This window comes from Eptesicus fuscus, chromosome 5 (assembly GCF_027574615.1).
Source record: "Eptesicus fuscus isolate TK198812 chromosome 5, DD_ASM_mEF_20220401, whole genome shotgun sequence".
NCBI lineage: Eukaryota > Metazoa > Chordata > Mammalia > Chiroptera > Vespertilionidae > Eptesicus > Eptesicus fuscus.
Window position 1 is genome coordinate 7398389 of NC_072477.1, and position 18347 is coordinate 7416735.

General features: G+C 58.5%; 1 protein-coding gene across 1 annotated transcript in view; it reads left to right on the plus strand.

Moving 5' to 3' along the window:
* Positions 1-17897, plus strand: part of DYNC1H1 (dynein cytoplasmic 1 heavy chain 1) — a 72583-nt gene extending 54686 nt beyond the window's left edge. The window contains exons 44-78 of the mRNA XM_054715784.1: positions 1529-1662; positions 2046-2160; positions 2252-2413; positions 2497-2711; positions 2809-3013; positions 3981-4154; positions 4249-4368; positions 4572-4692; positions 5687-5882; positions 6278-6395; positions 6476-6691; positions 7241-7453; positions 7561-7688; positions 9228-9381; positions 9849-9995; positions 10087-10237; positions 10371-10624; positions 10711-10845; positions 10932-11026; positions 11160-11334; positions 11496-11571; positions 12088-12248; positions 12338-12449; positions 12552-12612; positions 12695-12818; positions 12925-13038; positions 14056-14226; positions 14378-14595; positions 14682-14785; positions 15363-15574; positions 15922-16075; positions 16607-16749; positions 16876-17044; positions 17207-17334; positions 17536-17897. Coding sequence (XP_054571759.1) covers positions 1529-1662; positions 2046-2160; positions 2252-2413; positions 2497-2711; positions 2809-3013; positions 3981-4154; positions 4249-4368; positions 4572-4692; positions 5687-5882; positions 6278-6395; positions 6476-6691; positions 7241-7453; positions 7561-7688; positions 9228-9381; positions 9849-9995; positions 10087-10237; positions 10371-10624; positions 10711-10845; positions 10932-11026; positions 11160-11334; positions 11496-11571; positions 12088-12248; positions 12338-12449; positions 12552-12612; positions 12695-12818; positions 12925-13038; positions 14056-14226; positions 14378-14595; positions 14682-14785; positions 15363-15574; positions 15922-16075; positions 16607-16749; positions 16876-17044; positions 17207-17334; positions 17536-17664 — 5304 coding nt within the window. The 3' untranslated portion in view covers positions 17665-17897. The remainder of the gene's footprint in view (positions 1-1528; positions 1663-2045; positions 2161-2251; positions 2414-2496; positions 2712-2808; positions 3014-3980; positions 4155-4248; positions 4369-4571; positions 4693-5686; positions 5883-6277; positions 6396-6475; positions 6692-7240; positions 7454-7560; positions 7689-9227; positions 9382-9848; positions 9996-10086; positions 10238-10370; positions 10625-10710; positions 10846-10931; positions 11027-11159; positions 11335-11495; positions 11572-12087; positions 12249-12337; positions 12450-12551; positions 12613-12694; positions 12819-12924; positions 13039-14055; positions 14227-14377; positions 14596-14681; positions 14786-15362; positions 15575-15921; positions 16076-16606; positions 16750-16875; positions 17045-17206; positions 17335-17535) is intronic.
* Positions 17898-18347: the final 450 nt, after the last annotated feature.

Sequence of the window (18347 nt, forward strand, 5' to 3'; positions counted from 1 at the left end):
AACAAACGCTTCAATTTTCATAGAAACGTAGGTTTATTCCGATAGAGACATGCTGAACACAAAGGGCTGAAATAAATGAGTAATCATTAACATACAATAGAACATTTTAATAAAAATTAATATTTTTTCTTGAACATTAACTTACCAGACATGAATAACTGCACAAATTAATAAGCGTAACACAAATAAACCTACTTTTCTTGTTCTCCGAAAGCAAAATATTTCCTGTTGCGCACACCAAACAAGTCAGTCCAAGACTAATGACGTGACCATTGGCTGCTAAAATATTCGCTGCTGGTATTAGTGGAGAGAAATGGTGCACCTGTGCGTAAGGCGCGTAAGGGAAATGAATGCAACACGATTATAGTAATCAGTCATTAACGATCGTTGTAGTTCATTATTAATAATTATGTATAACAGGATATTGTAAAAATTAAGCCAACGAAATTTTTGTTAAACCATTTCTTACATACCGTTATATTGGCTGGGGAGTTAGACATGCTTGTACTAGAATCTCCTATTTACTTCCAGACTTGAGATGCTAATCCTTCAGTTATAGGCAGTAGCTCCTCCCAGTGGCTTGTCTTTTCACTCTTTGGTGATTTTTGAAAAACAAATGTTTTTTGTTGTTTTTAATACATTTTTATTGATTTTAGAGAGGAAGGGAGAAAGATAGAAACAGCAATAGTGAGAATCATTGATCAGTTGCCTCTTGCATGCCCCCTACTGGGGATCGAGCCACAACCCAGGCATGTGCCCTGACTGTGAATTGAACTGGGACCTCCTGGTTCATAGGTCGAAGTTCAACCACTGAGCCACACTGGCTAGGTGAAAAACAAATGTTCTTAAAGAAATACTATTTAAATCCATAATTCATCAGTAGTTTTGCTTGTGTATGGAGTGAGCTATGGACGCATTTTCTTTCCTGTGAACATCCACGGTCCCAGCACTGTTTGTTGAATGACCTCTACTATGCAGTGTCACTATCAAAATGGACTTCCTGTGTGCATGGGTCTGTTTCAGAGCTCCGTCCTGTCCACGGCTCGGTTTGTCGCTTCCTGTGCACATCCTCCTGATGACAGTGATAAGTCTGTCTGATGGGCTAGGTCCTCACCCCTGGCTCTTCTGTAGGGAGGTCCTGACCCTTTGGGCCTCTCCTCTCCAAATGTCACTTAGAATCGGTTTGTCAGTTTGTAGCAAACTGCCACCCACTGCTGTGATTCCATTGATTGTCTGTGGATGGACGTGACCTGTGCACGGCCGGGGGCTTTGTCTGCAGGACCATGATTCTCTACGTTCACACAGGTCTCCTCGTGTCTTCAGGGAGTCGGCCTTCTCTGTGCAGATTCTCCATGTCTCCAGATCTGGTCCCAGTTACCTTGTATTTTTTCTTTGCTGTGTTGTAAATGACATCTTTTATTGCATTTTTAACAGTGGGTCATTCAATAATAGGGAAATATGATTGACTTTGGTATAATAACTAAGATCGTTTCTTCTTAGTAATTTGGGTCTCACCTTCTTTCTACAGGACTACATCCCAGTAGACCAAGAAGAGTTGAGAGATTATGTCAAAGCGAGGCTGAAAGTCTTCTATGAAGAAGAACTGGACGTCCCCCTGGTCCTGTTTAATGAAGTGCTGGACCACGTGCTCCGGATCGACCGGTGCGCTTCTTGTTGTCACTGCTCCCCACTCACCTGAGCTGCTCTGGGGGGCGGGGATTGGCACAGGGACTGGTGCTCTTCTCCCGACTGACCCTCCAAGTCCCACCTGAGCGCCCCCTGCCAAGGGACACCCCCCCCCCCCCGCCTTCTTTCTAAGTCCAGCTTTTCTGTCCCACACTGGCCTGCTAAGCAGACCTCCATCAGCTGATCTTTTCATCCCACTGGACCTGGCAAATAAAAATGTTCAATTGTTATTGAACAAATTCAAGTTAAAACACATTAGAAATGTTGTAGACTGAATCCTAGAAAAGTCCAGGACACGAGTATCAAAAGGGGAATGCAGCGTAAAGCCTTAAAATGTATTCTTTCTGGTACCGTTTCAGAATATTCCGCCAGCCTCAAGGCCACTTGCTTCTGATTGGGGTCAGTGGAGCAGGAAAAACCACCCTGTCCCGATTCGTGGCCTGGATGAACGGGTTGAGTGTGTACCAGATCAAGGTGGGTCTCCGTAGGCTCTCCATCCAGCAGGGGTCTGGTTCCTGCACGGAGCTCCCGGGTGAGAGGGCCTAACCTGCCGCTGCCCCCGCAGGTCCACAGGAAGTACACGGGGGAAGACTTTGATGAAGACCTTCGGACAGTGCTGAGACGTTCTGGCTGCAAAAATGAAAAGATAGCTTTTATAATGGACGAATCCAACGTGTTGGATTCTGGATTCCTGGAGCGAATGAATACGCTTCTGGCCAACGGAGAGGTGAGGCAGTGACCTGTCGCACTGGTGGCTGCTCCGTGGTCGCGTCACCAGGACCAGTCGGGCATGTGCCGTTTATCTCCTAGGTCCCTGGTCTGTTCGAAGGCGATGAGTACGCCACCTTGATGACCCAGTGCAAAGAGGGGGCCCAGAAGGAGGGCCTGATGCTGGACTCGCACGAGGAGCTGTACAAGTGGTTCACCAGCCAGGTCATCCGCAACCTCCATGTCGTCTTCACCATGAACCCGTCCTCAGAGGGACTCAAGGACCGCGCGGCCACGTCCCCGGCTCTCTTCAACAGGTACACGGTCTGCGCTCAGCTCTGGGTCAGCACCTGGGTTTCCCTCCGGGGCCAAACCCTGCCTTGGCCGCTGTCTGAGACGCGGGCATTTCCGCAGGTGTGTGTTGAACTGGTTTGGGGACTGGTCCACGGAAGCGCTCTATCAAGTTGGCAAAGAATTCACCAGCAAGATGGACCTGGAGAAGCCGAATTACATTGTGCCCGACTACATGCCGGTCGTGTATGACAAACTGCCGCAGCCACCGTCACACCGAGAGGCCATCGTGAACAGCTGCGTGTTTGTCCACCAGACACTTCACCAGGTGGGTCACAGAGCGGGGCCCTACGGCACGTCACGGTTGCCCCTGCGCCGTCACCTGCAACAGAGATACCCTGCTCGTCTGCTTCCTGACCTCTGTCAACATCTCTTTGTCACCGCCCTTTCCTGCCCCCGATTCTACCCAAAGAGTTCCCTCCTGTGCTCACTGACGCCCTGTGTCCGGGCCTGAGCCCTCCTCGCCCAGCGATCTGCACGCTGTTTCTGTAAAGGCCAGACGGGTCTCTGGCTCTGCCCTTGTAGCACAGAAGCCCCGCAGTTCCCGTGTGGACGATGGGCGTGCTGTGCCGCCCCGCTTCCTGCACAGGAATGTGCGGTGGCAGGGCTGGCCTGGGCCTGGCTGCTGACCTTGCTCCTGACTCTGGTAGAAGCGTCCAGTCCGCTTGCACCTGAAAAGCCTGTAACAACTACTCTGAGCTTGTGGGGGTTCTGGCGGCCACTGCCCTGCCCTCCACACCCCCATCACACCTGTGGGCACCTCCCTGGCTTCCAGAATGCCGTCCAGCCCTGGCTTCCTGCTGGCTGCAGGTCCCGCCACTGTGCGTCACACATCCCCCTCTGGCAGAGGGGCAGCGTGGTGACAGGGAACCTGTGCTGCCTTGCCCAGGGCTGGCTCGTGGTGGTGCCCACAGAAAGCAAGCAGAGGCGGCATAACGAGCCGTAGCAATCCCGTTTGTAGTTGCATAGCGACTACACCGCCATGACCCGCCCCAGGAAGCACGTCTGAGGTTGTCAGAATCCCCTTCCTGTCTTAGAGGAGCTGGAGGAGGAAGCTTAGGTTTCAAGACCTCGCAGGAGGCTGAGCCAAGGCCCAGCTCAAGTGTTGTGGCCCCTGAGGGCTGGGTACATGCCATGTGTCACACCGTAGCCAACGGGAAGAACAGGAGGAGCCTTGGAGGCTAAATCGCAGAGAACGCCCTGAAGAGTGAAAGGTTTAACTTTATTTTGAAAAGGCTAATGCTCGGCTCGCCAAGCGGGGCGGCAGGACGATGGCCATCACGCCTCGCCACTACCTGGACTTCATCAACCACTATGCCAACCTGTTCAACGAGAAGCGGAGCGAGCTGGAGGAGCAGCAGATGCACTTGAACGTCGGGCTCAGGAAGATCAAGGAGACTGTCGACCAGGTACTCGCCGCTCCGCCATGCTCCACGGGGCACAGCAGTGAGGGCCTCCAAGTAGTTACCCACGGTTCTCCCCTGGCGTGGATCTGTGTTTCAGGTAGAAGAGCTGCGTCGTGACTTGAGGATAAAGAGCCAGGAGCTGGAGGTGAAGAATGCGGCGGCCAATGACAAGCTGAAGAAGATGGTGAAGGACCAGCAAGAGGCCGAGAAGAAAAAGGTGAGTTTTATTTCAGGATCTGCAGCCCTCGTGGGCCGGCGTTTCAGTCTCCGAGGAGGGTGGGAACTGCGACTGAGGTGGCTTTCGGGGTTTAACAGGTTAAGGGGGGGTGGTGCTTGGGGCAGGGTGAGGAGTGCGGCTCTAGGAGCCACTCGGCAGGTTACCCATCCGTAGTCCAGCGCTGAGCCGGCCTTCCCTTCCAGGTCATGAGCCAGGAAATCCAGGAGCAGCTGCACAAGCAGCAGGAGGTCATCGCAGACAAGCAGATGAGCGTCAAGGAGGACCTGGACAAGGTGGAGCCCGCCGTCATCGAGGCCCAGAACGGTACGGGCGGTCTTCGGCCCTTAAAGCAGCGCTCCGTGCAGCGAGGCTGCTTCCGCCTTAGCGAGGCCCTGCTCATGAGACAACTGACGAAACAAGCTTCATGCTGATACACACTTCCTAACAATCTGGGCATTCTTAAATAGGCCCTTTGTAATTCTGGCTTGAATTGCAGCAAGAAATACTCTGCAGTGTGCAGTGTTGCCCTCTTGTGGTCATGTCTGAGAGTGCTCTGGTCATGGCCGGTGGCGGCTGATTTAAGTGGTGACCACAGTGCTTCCCGTTCCTTCCACCGTGGCTCGCGCCCTGTGAACGGTGGCTGCAGGGGGCAGACCTGCTTTGTTGGCAGTCTACACAGTACTTAGTGGCCTCACCCTGTGCCCCTGCCTGCTCGCTAACATTGAACTCCGTTCCAGTAACTCATATGTTGTCTCCACATCACACAAGATAAACAGGCACCATCCAAACTGTACATTTTTACTCACAGTTGGACGTAGGCGGGAATTTAATTTAGTTCTCATCTGCTGAGTAATCGCTTAAAAAGTGTTTTAAATCAAGTTTAGGCTGAAAACTGCCTTTCAGCGTGTGGAAGGCACTGACCATTTCGGAGGCCTGTTGGGTCCATGTCCTCACGCAGCCAGTCAGACAGCTTCTAGACTGGCCGGTCGAAAGCCTCTTTGTTTAAACTGTATGAAATGCACAGTTACGTTACGTTTAAAAACATTTCTAAAATAGTTCCAATCCTTCGTGAGGCAGTTTTAAAGGTGAGAGCCTGCTTTTCATACAGTGTTGCAGCTTGTGCTAGTTCAGTAAGCTCTCCACGACTGTTTAAAAGACCGGCTGCTGAAGCTGTTCTGGGGTTTAAGCACAGAAACTCGGCTGTTCCTGAGCAGTTGTCCTGCTGTGATTGGAGTCCAAGTGTCTGGCTCTGGTTTGCTCCCTTCTCACTGTCATGCTGTCTCTCCCCCCAAACCTCTTCCGCCTCCACCGCACTCAGCCGTGAAGTCGATAAAGAAGCAGCACCTGGTGGAGGTGCGGTCCATGGCCAACCCCCCTGCCGCCGTGAAGCTGGCGCTCGAGTCCATCTGTCTGCTGCTGGGCGAGAGCACCACGGACTGGAAGCAGATCCGCTCCATCATCATGCGGGAGAACTTCATCCCCACCATCGTCAACTTCTCTGCCGAGGAGATCAGGTGAGCGGTGCGGGGCCGAGGGAACTGCGGGGGTCGAGGTGGTGGCTGTCTCTGGCGTAAGTTGTGTTAGTCACAGAGCTGCCTTTCCAGGCCACTTCCACCCACAGGAGTCAGGTTTTCCCCACGTTCCTGCCGGGTTTTCTGGTCCCTTCACCCCTGCGAGCCAAGCCCGGCTGCAGAGCTGGCCCCAGCCTGTCTCCTGTCAGGGAGGCGAGAGGCCGAAGGTCAGAGTCCTCAGCAGCAGCGTCCACTGTCACCTAGAATGAGGGTCGGAGTGGCTCATCCTCCGTGGTCACTGGGGCAGCAGATGGGAACTGGCCATTCCATTTGGATTTCCTAAGAGCTCTGCTTCCCTTTGCCTGGCACGTCCTTAGCAGCACACCTCTCTGTTGCAGTGACGCCATAAGGGAGAAGATGAAGAAGAACTACATGTCCAACCCGAGCTACAACTATGAGATTGTGAACCGGGCTTCCCTGGCCTGCGGGCCGATGGTGAAGTGGGCCATCGCACAGGTAAGGAGCCCAGGAGCTCCCGTGCGCGGTGACCTCCTGTGCCGTTGCTGGTGAGTAAGCGTTCCGTCCGCCCTCCTCAGCTCAACTACGCAGACATGCTGAAGCGCGTGGAGCCTCTGCGCAACGAGCTGCAGAAGCTGGAGGACGACGCCAAGGACAACCAGCAGAAGGCCAACGAGGTGGAGCAGATGATCCGGGACCTGGAGGCCAGCATCGCCCGCTACAAGGAGGAGTACGCGGTGCTCATCTCCGAGGCCCAGGCCATCAAAGCAGACCTGGCCGCCGTGGAGGCGAAAGTGAGTCCTGGGGACCCGCGCCCTCTGCCCACGCCCGGGTTCTGCCTCTTGCCGTTAACATGCGGGGCTTGCTGGCCTCACTTGGCAGAGGCCGTCAGCACCATGAGCACGTGCTGCACGCACCGCCTTTGTCTCAGCCAGTTAGCTCTGTCGTGGCTGAGAGGATGCTGGGGCGCTGAGTGGCATGTAGGTAGATGCCCCTGGGCGGGCTGAAGCCAGTGCACCCCCCCCAGCTCCCAGCCTGTTTGTTCTCCAGTCACCGAGGGCCTCCTTGTCAGGGCCTCCCGTCCACTGTGTCCCCGTCATTGCTCACACCCGCCTCTGAGTCCTCAGAATACTCTAATCTCTGCCCCGCGTCTTCCCTGCAGGCCAGCCCTTTCCCAGCTGTCCCACCTTCCTTCTTCCTGCCCCGTCTCTGCTCACGCAGGGCTGATAGCCCGTCCCTTCGGGCTGTGACCTGGAGCCTGTTTGCATTTCCAGCCGCCCCCAAGCCTGCAGTGTGGGGAACGGCGTGCACGTCCTGTGTAGACCCTGCTGCTTGTCCTCTAGGTAAACCGGAGCACTGCCCTCCTGAAGAGTCTGTCTGCGGAACGCGAACGCTGGGAAAAAACAAGCGAAACCTTCAAAAACCAGATGTCGACCATCGCCGGGGACTGTCTCCTGTCGGCGGCGTTCATTGCTTACGCGGGTTACTTCGACCAGCAGATGCGGCAGAACCTGTTCACCACGTGGTCCCATCACCTGCAGCAGGCCAATATCCAGGTACAGTCCCAGGAGCTTCCGGGGAGGGGGCGAGCCTAACCGGGTCCAGGAAACTGGCCCCGCCCAGCAGCGTGCAGGCGAGGAGCCCTAACCGCCCCGCCCCTCAGTTCCGCACAGACATCGCCAGGACGGAGTACCTCTCCAATGCTGACGAGCGCCTCCGCTGGCAGGCCAGCTCCTTACCTGCCGACGACCTGTGCACAGAAAACGCCATCATGCTCAAACGCTTCAACAGGTATGCCGGTTGCCAGGCGGTGTGCAGACCCCATTTCCAACACTCCTCCGTGGGCAGGGTGGACGGGACGTTGGCCGTGGGCAGGCAGTGCTGACCGGGTCTGCTCACCTCTGATGGAGGGGGCATGTCCTTCTGTTCGGGCTCAGCGTCTGAATCCTCTGCAGCGACCGTTTCTGTCTAACCTTTTGAAACCGAATGGCCGAGTTGTGTGTCGGGGTGGACATTAAACAGACCAGACCCTCTTGAAATGTTAGAACTAAAAATATTCAGCTTGAAGTAGTGTTACAGGGGAAATTGCTGCCAGAGTGAGACATGGACTGACTCCACGAAGGTGGGCTAGACACTGCCGGTCACAGGGTCCTCGGGACGGACCGTGGCGGCACCCAGCTCTCGGGTCGGCCCTCTGCAGCAGCGCTCACACCCGGTGTCCTTGCTGTTTTCTTTTGGGATTTTTAAAATCGATTTTTAGTGAGAGAGAGAAGCATCAATGTGAGAGCGCTAAACATCTATAGAGTCTGTAACCCGGACATGTACCCCAACCGGGAATCAAACTGGTAACCTTTTGTAGTACCAGACACCGCCCAACCGCGCCACGCCGGCCCGGGGTACCACCTCACCCTCAGGTTTATTTTTAACCTCACCGGAGCGTGTCGGAGCCTGGGAGCCCTTGGTGAGCCACTGTTCCAGGGACACGGACAGTGGGACTGCCAGTGTTGGAGTTCGGGCGCAAACCCTCAGGTCCCAGAGCAGATGAGCAGCTCGCCTGTGGTGCTGGCGAGAGGGTTGCTCCGTCGGTGGTGTGTGGAGCTGGACCCGTCTCCTGGAAAGCACGCACTTCTGGGCGCTGATTCGACAGCTGGCGCGTGGGCCAGAGTGCACCAGGTGCCCTCGTTAGGCCCGTGCACGGGGCGGCCGGGGGTCCTCGCCAGCCCGCTGTCCACACAGAGCCGTGCACGCACCAAGAGGGCTCGGCAGAGGGCGTGAGGCCAGGTGCTGAGCAGGGGGGTGCGCTCCCCCTCGGACACACATGTCTATAAACGCCTCAGCCTTCTCCACACAGACCGACCAGAAACGGGGGGCCGCGGGGGGATTCTTCGTTTTGTAGTTTCTGAGCTTTAGAGAAGCATGTGTGTATATATTACGTTTTAAACTTTGTCTTAATTGGCTGTGTGACCCTGAACAGATTTTAGCCTCTTGGTTCCTCATTTATAAAAACGGGTGTGAGAACATGCCTGGTGGGACTATTGCTGAAAGGTGCAGCCGTAGCACTGACATTCCTACCCACGAAGGGCCGTGACTCGTACACGGAACAAGCATTCTGCCGTGTGCTCTGCTGAGAGAGGGGTTTCACTGCAGCCCTGCTCAGCGTCTCTGTTCGGTCATGATTGTCATTAGTATTTGCAAGCCACACCTGAGCGGCAGCACTGCCTGCCCACGGCCAACGTCCCTCCACCTGCCTTGTCCGGCTCGGCCCCCCGCCCCCCATGTTCTTGTCCTTCCGGTTGCCTTCCCTGACCGGCTCCTCCGCCTCGTCCTCAGGTACCCGCTGATCATCGACCCCTCGGGACAGGCCACGGAGTTCATCATGAACGAGTACAAGGACCGCAAGATCACGCGGACCAGCTTCCTGGACGACGCCTTCAGGAAGAACCTGGAGAGCGCGCTGCGGTTCGGGAACCCGCTGCTGGTCCAGGTCTGTGCGCCTCTGAGCTCCTCACATCCTGCTTCCGAGAGTCAAGTCCTTTCAGGGCGACGCTTAGTTGTTTCAAACACAGGAAGTCCATGTGAGATACACCTGACTGACGTGGTACAAAGGGGCAGATTGTGAGCCTTCCTGTAGCAGAGCAGGGAAAGCTCAGAGGTTGTTGTTAGAAAACAAACCCAACAAAAGCAGTGCTTGCACGGAGATTCCACTTAGCTGGACCCGTCCCCTGGCAGTGACGGAGGGGCCCGGCAGTCGTGGGCACGTCTGGCTAACGTGACTAAGGGACGGGGTGTTTTCTAAAGCAGCCACTGTGGCTCTGGCTGCCGTATGGCCAGTGCTGGTCTGAACGGCTGGTGCGCTGGGAAGGTGTGCTTACCCGGAGCAGGACGTCTGTCGGTGCACCCTTACCCGGGTGCACACAGTACTCACCCCGCCAACTGCACGTGTGTCTGCAGGACGTGGAAAGCTACGACCCGGTGTTGAATCCGGTGCTGAACCGCGAGGTGCGGCGCACGGGAGGGAGAGTGCTCATCACCCTCGGGGACCAGGACATTGACCTGTCCCCCTCCTTCGTCATCTTCCTGTCCACCCGCGATCCAACCGTAAGGAGCGAGGCCCTTCCCGTAGGAACATGGCTTGTTGGGGTCGAGGCTGATGCACCCAAACAGAGGGTCCCATTACCCCTTCCGGCAGGTGGAGTTCCCGCCAGACCTCTGCTCCCGGGTCACCTTCGTCAACTTCACCGTCACCCGCAGCAGTTTACAGAGCCAGTGTCTCAATGAGGTGCTCAAAGCAGAGAGACCGGACGTGGACGAGAAACGCTCCGACCTTCTTAAGCTCCAAGGTACTTTTCTGGGTGGGGCCGAGGGCCAGAGGCTGGGCTTCGAGGGGCCGATGTTTCGGGCGTGCGCCGGGCTCGCAGAGCGCATCCCTTAGCAAGGGAGCGCTGCCGCAGCCCCCCGTGTCGGTGGTTCCAGGGGAGTTCCAGCTCCGCCTGCGGCAGCTGGAGAAGTCCCTGCTGCAGGCGCTCAACGAGGTGAAGGGGCGCATCCTGGACGACGACACCATCATCACGACGCTGGAGAACCTCAAGCGGGAGGCCGCCGAGGTGACGCGCAAGGTCGAGGAGACGGACATCGTGATGCAGGAGGTGGAGACGGTGTCCCAGCAGTACCTGCCGCTGTCCACCGCCTGCAGCAGCATCTACTTCACCATGGAGTCCCTGAAGCAGGTGACTGCGCGGCAGGCAGGGGCCTCGGCCGGGCGAGGGCACGCGGTGCCGGGTGGGTGCTGACGGCCGCGTCCCCTCCTCGGCAGATCCACTTCCTGTACCAGTACTCGCTGCAGTTCTTCCTGGACATCTACCACAACGTCCTGTACGAGAACCCCAACCTGAAGGGCATCACGGACCACACGCAGCGCCTCTCCATCATCACCAAGGACCTCTTCCAGGTGCGGCCGCTGGCTCTCGGGCGGGGCGGGGCGGGGCGGGCAGAGGGGGCTCCTCGGAGCAGCAGCATTTCCGCTTTGGCCCCCAGGTGGCGTTCAACCGGGTGGCCAGGGGCATGCTGCACCAGGACCACATCACCTTCGCCATGCTGCTGGCCAGGATCAAGCTGAAGGGCACCCTCGGGTAAGGGCGCGCCGGCCCACTCCATCCCAGGCGGCAGGTTTTGTAGGTCGCTGCGGGCACTGTCCTGTCAGTCATGGCGCTGTCGTCGTGACAGTGGAGTCTAAGACACCCACTGGCCCACCATCCTTTGCAGGGAGCCCACCTACGATGCGGAGTTCCAGCACTTCCTGAGAGGGAAGGAGATCGTGTTGACGGCCGGCTCCACGCCCACCATCCAGGGCCTGACCGTGGAGCAGGCGGAAGCCGTTGTGAGGCTGAGCTGCCTCCCTGCGTTCAGAGACCTGATCGCCAAGGTTCAGGCCGACGAGGTGGGTGCTGGCGTTCCCTCCCCGGGAGACGCATTAGGAGTGTGTGTCATGAGAACCAGAGCCTCCTGCTTGTGCGCCTGTGTCACACGTCTGGTCCAGGGCCACCCTGTGCCCACGAACATGGCTCTGCTCCCGTGACGCTCCCACTGTTGTCTCCACAGCAATTTGGCATCTGGCTGGACAGCAGCTCCCCCGAGCAGACGGTGCCCTACCTCTGGAGCGAAGAGAGCCCCGCAAGTGAGCCCCGCCAGGCCCGGCACGCCCCCTGGGCTTCACAGCCACTGGTTCCCGAAGGCAGTGTGTCTGTCTGAAGCTTTAGGAGTCGGCTTAGCAGAGGGAGAGCAAACCCTTGCTCATGCCTGTCCCCTCTCATGCTTCAAGACCCACCAAGAAATGATAGGAAGGCCCTGGCCCAGCACAGAGGGGAGACGGGCTGTTCCTCAGTGTGTGGCCAGCCAGGCTCCTAGCGGTGGGGATGAGCACCAGCCGCAGGCCACGGGGAGGGCTGGTGACTGCCCCGTTCTGTAGACTGAGGATTCAGGGTGCTATCTACCCAGTGATCGGGTACAGTGGGTCACAAAATCCTAAGTGTACCCAGGGGCTCACTGAGGACCCAGGACGGGCGGTTCTCCCGGGCAGAGAGGACCAGAGCAGTGTGCTGACTTCCGAGACGCCTCCCGAGAAAGTCCCGGCGGGGCGTCAGCTCAATCAGTGCTGTCACCAACCCCAGCCCTTCGCCCGGCCTCGTTTCAGCGCCCATCGGGCAAGCCATCCACCGCCTGCTCCTGATCCAGGCTTTCCGCCCCGACCGCCTGCTGGCCATGGCCCACGTGTTTGTCTCCACGAACCTCGGCGAGTCCTTCATGTCCATCATGGAGCAGCCGCTCGACCTGACGCACATCGTGGACACGGAGGTGGGCCTGGGCGCAGGGCTCTCCTCGCTCCGCACGGGGCCACGCTGTCCGCTGGACGCCGAGCTGAATCCTGACTTCTTCATCTGCAGGTGAAGCCGAACACGCCTGTCCTCATGTGCTCCGTGCCTGGTTATGATGCCAGCGGGCACGTGGAAGACCTGGCGGCCGAGCAGAACACGCAGATCACGTCCATCGCGATCGGTAAGGGTGAGGGTGCGGGTGCGGGTGCCTGATCACGTTCTGGGCGGAAGCCCCACAGAGCTCCCACCTGCGACCTGGTGCTGACTCAGCTTCTGGCCCCAGGCTCAGCAGAAGGCTTCAACCAAGCAGACAAGGCGATCAACACGGCGGTGAAGTCGGGCAGGTAGGCCTGCTGTGCTTGTTCAGGACCCGGGCTCCCAGGGGCTGACGGGAGACTGAGGTGGCGGCTCTCGCTCTGCCTGCAGGTGGGTGATGCTGAAGAACGTGCACCTGGCCCCGGGGTGGCTGATGCAGCTCGAGAAGAAGCTGCACTCCCTGCAGCCGCACGCCTGCTTCCGGCTCTTCCTCACCATGGAGATCAACCCCAAGGTGGGCGCGGGGTGAGACGCTGGTGGACGCCTCTGCCCAGGTGGGGTGTGGGTGCCTGAGCCACAGCGCCCAGCACACCAGAGCGGTGACAGGCCCGTCTTCCCAGGTGCCCGTGAACCTGCTCCGAGCTGGCCGCATCTTCGTGTTTGAGCCGCCCCCGGGGGTGAAGGCCAACATGCTGAGGACCTTCAGCAGCATCCCCGTCTCGCGGATATGCAAGGTGAGGCCGCATCGTCCGTCTCAGCCAAAGGCAGGCCCTTTGCCGAATTCAGGCCCAACCTCCATGCTCCCCACAAACACCAGAGGGGCCCGTCATGCAGGTGGTTTCCTAACTGCAGGCAAAGGTACACGCGGTAAAAGGTTGGAAGGCCCATGCACTCAGGGTCTGGGCAGGGCTGTGACATGCCCACAGTAAAGTTCTGGAACCCAGGTTTGTATCCCAGACGTTGGGGAATCCATTGCTCCCGTCATGGGCGCCCCGAGGGTGTGGGCAGGAGGAGGGCATTCTTAATGCTGCAGTTGACCCTGGAACAATGTGACCTCTGCAATCAAAAGCCCACATGTAGCCCTGACCGGTTTGGCTCAGTGGATCGAGCGTCCGCCTGCGGACTGGGGGGTCCCAGGTTCGATTCCGGTCAAGGGCATGTACCTTGGTTGCGGGCACATCCCCAGTGAGGGGTGTGCAGGAGGCAACTGATCCATGTTTCTCTCTCATCGATGTTTCTGGCTCTCTATCCCTCTCCCTTCCTCTCTGTAAAAAAAAAATAAAAAAAAAAAAGCCCACATGTAACCTTTGACTCCCCAAAAACCTTTGCAGTCAGGGGCTGTGGGTTGGTTCCAGGGTTCCGGTGGATACCAAATTCCCTGCTACTCCAGTCCCCTGTGTACATGGCGCAGAACAATGCATGTAATCAGCCCAACAATAGGAAGAGCTGTCTATTTATTGAAAACAGTGCAGTCCAAACCCACGTAGCTGGAGGCCAGCTGTGTTGTGTGTGTGCCAGTGCGCACCTTTCGGACACTGGGAGAGCATCGTCTTCTATCTCAGCAGTGTCACTGACCACACCTCACGTTTGTGTTAACTTGCACGTAGTAAGCCCTGCAGCTCACGGTGGTTCGGGGTTCGGATGTGGGAAGCTCTTTTCAAAGCCTCGATTCCCACGAGGATCGGCACTCCTTTCCTAGACCGAAAGGGGCTGCTCTCTGGTGACCTGTCCCTGTAACTTTCCTCCCGCAGTCTCCCAACGAGCGTGCTCGCTTGTACTTCCTGCTGGCCTGGTTCCACGCCATCATCCAGGAACGCTTACGATACGCTCCCCTGGGCTGGTCAAAGAAGTACGAGTTTGGGGAGTCTGACCTGCGGTCGGCCTGCGACACCGTGGACACGTGGCTGGACGACACGGCGAAGGCAAGTGTGGGCTGTACCTTGGAGGGAGGGGAAGCCTAGAAACACGGTGGGCCGCGCCGACGACCTGTTAGGTGTGAGTGTGAGGAAGGACCCTGGAGACGGGGACCCAGGGCGTGCCCCCACCCCCACTGACCAGCCTTTGCTCGCCCAGGGGCGGCAGAACATCTCGCCGGACAAGATCCCCTGGTCCGCGCTGAAGACCTTGATGGCCCAGTCCATCTACGGCGGGCGCGTGGACAACGAGTTTGACCAGCGTCTGCTCAACACCTTCCTGGAGCGCCTGTTCACCACGAAGAGTTTCGACAGCGAGTTCAAGCTGGCCTGCAAGGTCGACGGGCACAAGGACATCCAAATGCCGGATGGCATCAGGTACGGCCGCTCCCTGCCCGCACGGTTGGGGCGCCAGGCGGTTCCCCGTCACGCGTGACGGCGTGTTCCCTGTGCTGGCTTTCCAGGCGAGAGGAGTTCGTGCAGTGGGTGGAGCTGCTCCCCGACACCCAGACGCCCTCCTGGCTGGGCCTGCCCAACAACGCCGAGAGAGTCCTCCTCACCACCCAGGGTGAGTGCCGGCCTCCTCCGGCGCCCACCCCTGCGCCCGGGGGCAGCGACTGCACCCGCAGGGTCCTGTAGCTCAGGCTGGGCCGGGCAGGCTGTGTCTGTGCGAGTGAGGGGGTCATTTCACCTTGTCGTCTGAGAGTTGGCAAGTACCTGGTATCAAGTGGTGTTTTTAAACCATCAGCCTCTTATTGGAATGTTTTTTAGAACTTTTTCTTTTAACTTGCCAGATGTTTTTTCCCAATAAGCATCTGATCCAGTGGTTTTCCAAGTGTGGTCCCCAGACCAGCATGCGCCTCCCCTGCACATTCTTAGAAAGGCAGGTTCTCAGGCCCACCCCACACCTCCGGACTCAGAACTGGCTGCTGGGGGGCCAGCCATCTGTTTTGGGGAGGGAGGTTGGTTTTTAATTAATTTTTAGAGAGAGAAGGAGAAAGAAACATCGATGTGAGAGTGCAACATGGACGGGCTGCCTCCTGCACGCCCTGTGGGTAACTCACTCTGGCCTCACATTGAAGTCCTTTCTTCTCTGCTCTCCCTGTTGCCTCGCTGCCCCCTCCGCTGCTGGGACGGTGGCCCAGGCGTGGACATGATCAGCAAGATGCTGAAGATGCAGATGCTGGAGGACGAGGACGACCTGGCCTACGCGGAGACGGAGAAGAAGGCGCGGGCGGACTCCACGTCCGACGGGCGCCCCGCCTGGATGAGGACGCTGCACACCACCGCCTCCAACTGGCTGCACCTCATCCCCCAGACGCTGAGCCATCTCAAGCGGACCGTGGACAACATCAAGGTGGCCGGCGGGAGGGGCGAGGCCACCCGAGTCCAGGGGCTCGAGATGCTTAGCCGGGTGGGAGACTGTGCTCAGTGCTGTCTCAGAGGCTCTCGCCCAAGCCAGACAGGAGGGCTGCCCTCACTGAACTGCGAGTCCCGAAGGCTGTCCATCTCCCAGGAGCTGGGTCCGGGCTGCTGCCTGTCAGTAGGACCGTCGGGTCCAACCAGCGTCATGGAGGTCGGGCCCAGATGGTGCTCAGGCAGCCGTGGGCACCCGCACGGTGCTGTGGTCTTGGGCTGGTTATCGGGGAGGGTCCTCTTCTAAACCCGCTCCCCTCCTCTCTGCCTTCGTGCGAACAACCTTAGGACCCCCTGTTCCGGTTCTTCGAGAGAGAAGTGAAGATGGGCGCCAAGTTGCTGCAGGATGTCCGCCAGGATCTCGCTGACGTCGTCCAAGTGTGCGAAGGGAAGAAGAAGCAGACCAACTACCTGCGCACGCTCATCAACGAGCTGGTGAAAGGTGTGCCCGGGAGCTGGGCGGCGGGCCTGTGCTCAGGGCAGGTCCCCCAGGTCTCGCACCACGGCCTCTGCGCCGGCTTCTCCTCCGGCCGCTGGGCCCCTCACTTGGGCAGCCTTAGGGAGGCAGGCCAAAGGCATTTGCTTTCCTTTTATGCTGGTCCGTCGAACAGTAACTAAAAGCTTTATGCAACTTCTGCAGTATATCGGGGTGGGGGCAGGACAGGAAAAGGGGGGGTGCCGTGGGTTAGAGGCTGCAACCCCAAGAGCCCGAATCACCAGAGGCCCTCCAGGCAGAGCTGTGGGTTAGAGGCTGTGGCTGTGGTGTCGGGTCCTCCAGACACGCACCCTCTGGTGCACTGACTGCTGTTGAGCAGGCGGAGCCCTGGCCAGGGCGCGTGCGGTGCCGCTGGGGACGGGGGTGGAGTTGCGCCTCTGTGGACACACTCGGGGACCCACGTGAGTGCCAGCAGGTTGGCCCAGTCTGTGCTGGGGATTGTGGGAACTGACGCCGGCAGCCTGGGTCTCCTTGCAGGGATCTTGCCGCGCAGCTGGTCCCACTACACGGTACCTGCGGGCATGACCGTCATCCAGTGGGTGTCCGACTTCAGCGAGAGGATCAAACAGCTGCAGAACATTTCTCTGGCGGCGGCGTCTGGCGGCGCCAAGGAGCTGAAGGTGGTGACGGCGCTCCCGAGAGGCTGGGGGAGGGGTGGCAGCCGCGGGTGGGGGGTGGAGGGGGCCCAGCTGTGACCCGGGAGGACGCGTGGGGCGTGCGCCTCACCGGGGCTGCTTCTCCCCCAGAACATCCACGTGTGCCTGGGCGGCCTGTTTGTGCCCGAGGCGTACATCACCGCCACCCGGCAGTACGTGGCCCAGGCCAACAGCTGGTCCCTGGAGGAGCTCTGCCTGGAGGTCAACGTCACCACTTCGCAGAACACCACCCTGGACGCCTGCAGCTTTGGGGTCACGGGTGAGTTGAGGGTCCCGCGCACAGAAGCTGGGCACGTGTCGCTCCCAAAGTGTTGAAGGTGGTCAGAGGGCAGGAGCTTGAGCTGGGCCGTGGTTAGCCGCGAGCACCCCGCCGTGGATTCTCGGGCTCTTCCCACTCTTCACGGGCCGGTCCTTCCTCCAGGTTTGAAGCTGCAGGGAGCCACGTGCAGCAACAACAAGCTCTCGCTCTCCAACGCCATCTCCACGGTCCTGCCGCTCACACAGCTGCGCTGGGTCAAGCAGACCAACGCGGAGAAAAAGGCTAACGTGGTAGGTGGCGTCTCCTGGCCTTGGTGGTCGGGGAGACACGACCCCGTAGCCAGAGCGAAGTCACCTCCCCTGTCCACCCCGGGAGCGGGACCTGCACCTGGTCAGCAGTCCAGGAGGAGCCCCCCTTCCCTCAGGAAGGCCCGCGGCCCCTGCAGCCTCTCCGCCTCTCCCTCCGAGCACTGACCCCGCCTCTCCTCGCAGGTGACCTTACCCGTCTACCTGAACTTCACCCGGGCAGACCTCATCTTCACAGTAGACTTTGAAATCGCCACCAAGGAAGACCCTCGCAGCTTCTACGAGCGTGGGGTCGCCGTCCTGTGCACGGAGTGAGCGACGTCTCCCAGCTCCCCGTCTGCAGGGGAAGATGCAATATTTAACACGTACTCATTCTTAAAACCTTCGAAAGGCATGCACTTGTCAAAGCCAAGTCGCCGGTTTGAGGCTGGAGGAGCGTGAGTGAGGACGACCGTCAGGACTGGTGGGAGGTGAGGTGGACGGGCCCAGGCACGTGTGTTGAGGGTCGATGGCATGGCTTGTTTTATTAAATAAAACACTAAGCATGACCCGGCTCCCGCTTCTTCTGTCTCAGCACCGCCTCGGGACACCGAGCAGCCAGGTGTCCTGGATCCATCAACCGATACCTGAGCCCGGCCAGCATGGCTCAGTGGTTGATACCAACCTGTGAACCAAGAGGTCACGGTCAGGGCACATGCCCAGGTTGCGGGCTTGATCACCAGTGTGGAGCATGCAGGGGGCAGCCGATCAGTGATTCCCTCTCATCGATGTTTTTATCTTTCCCTCTCCCTTCCTCTCTGAAGTCAATAAAAATAAATAACCGATACCTTAGCTTGTGCAGCCCCTCGTGGGGGGGCCGGGTGTGAGACCCTTGTCCAGCTCTGCCACCCATCCGTCTCTTCCCAGCGTCTCAGTCCCGCAGATCCTAGGGGCGGCGGGGAGAGGCGGCCGGCAGTCCGAGTGCTGCTCCTGTTCAGGGGAACGTGAAGGGGACGTGA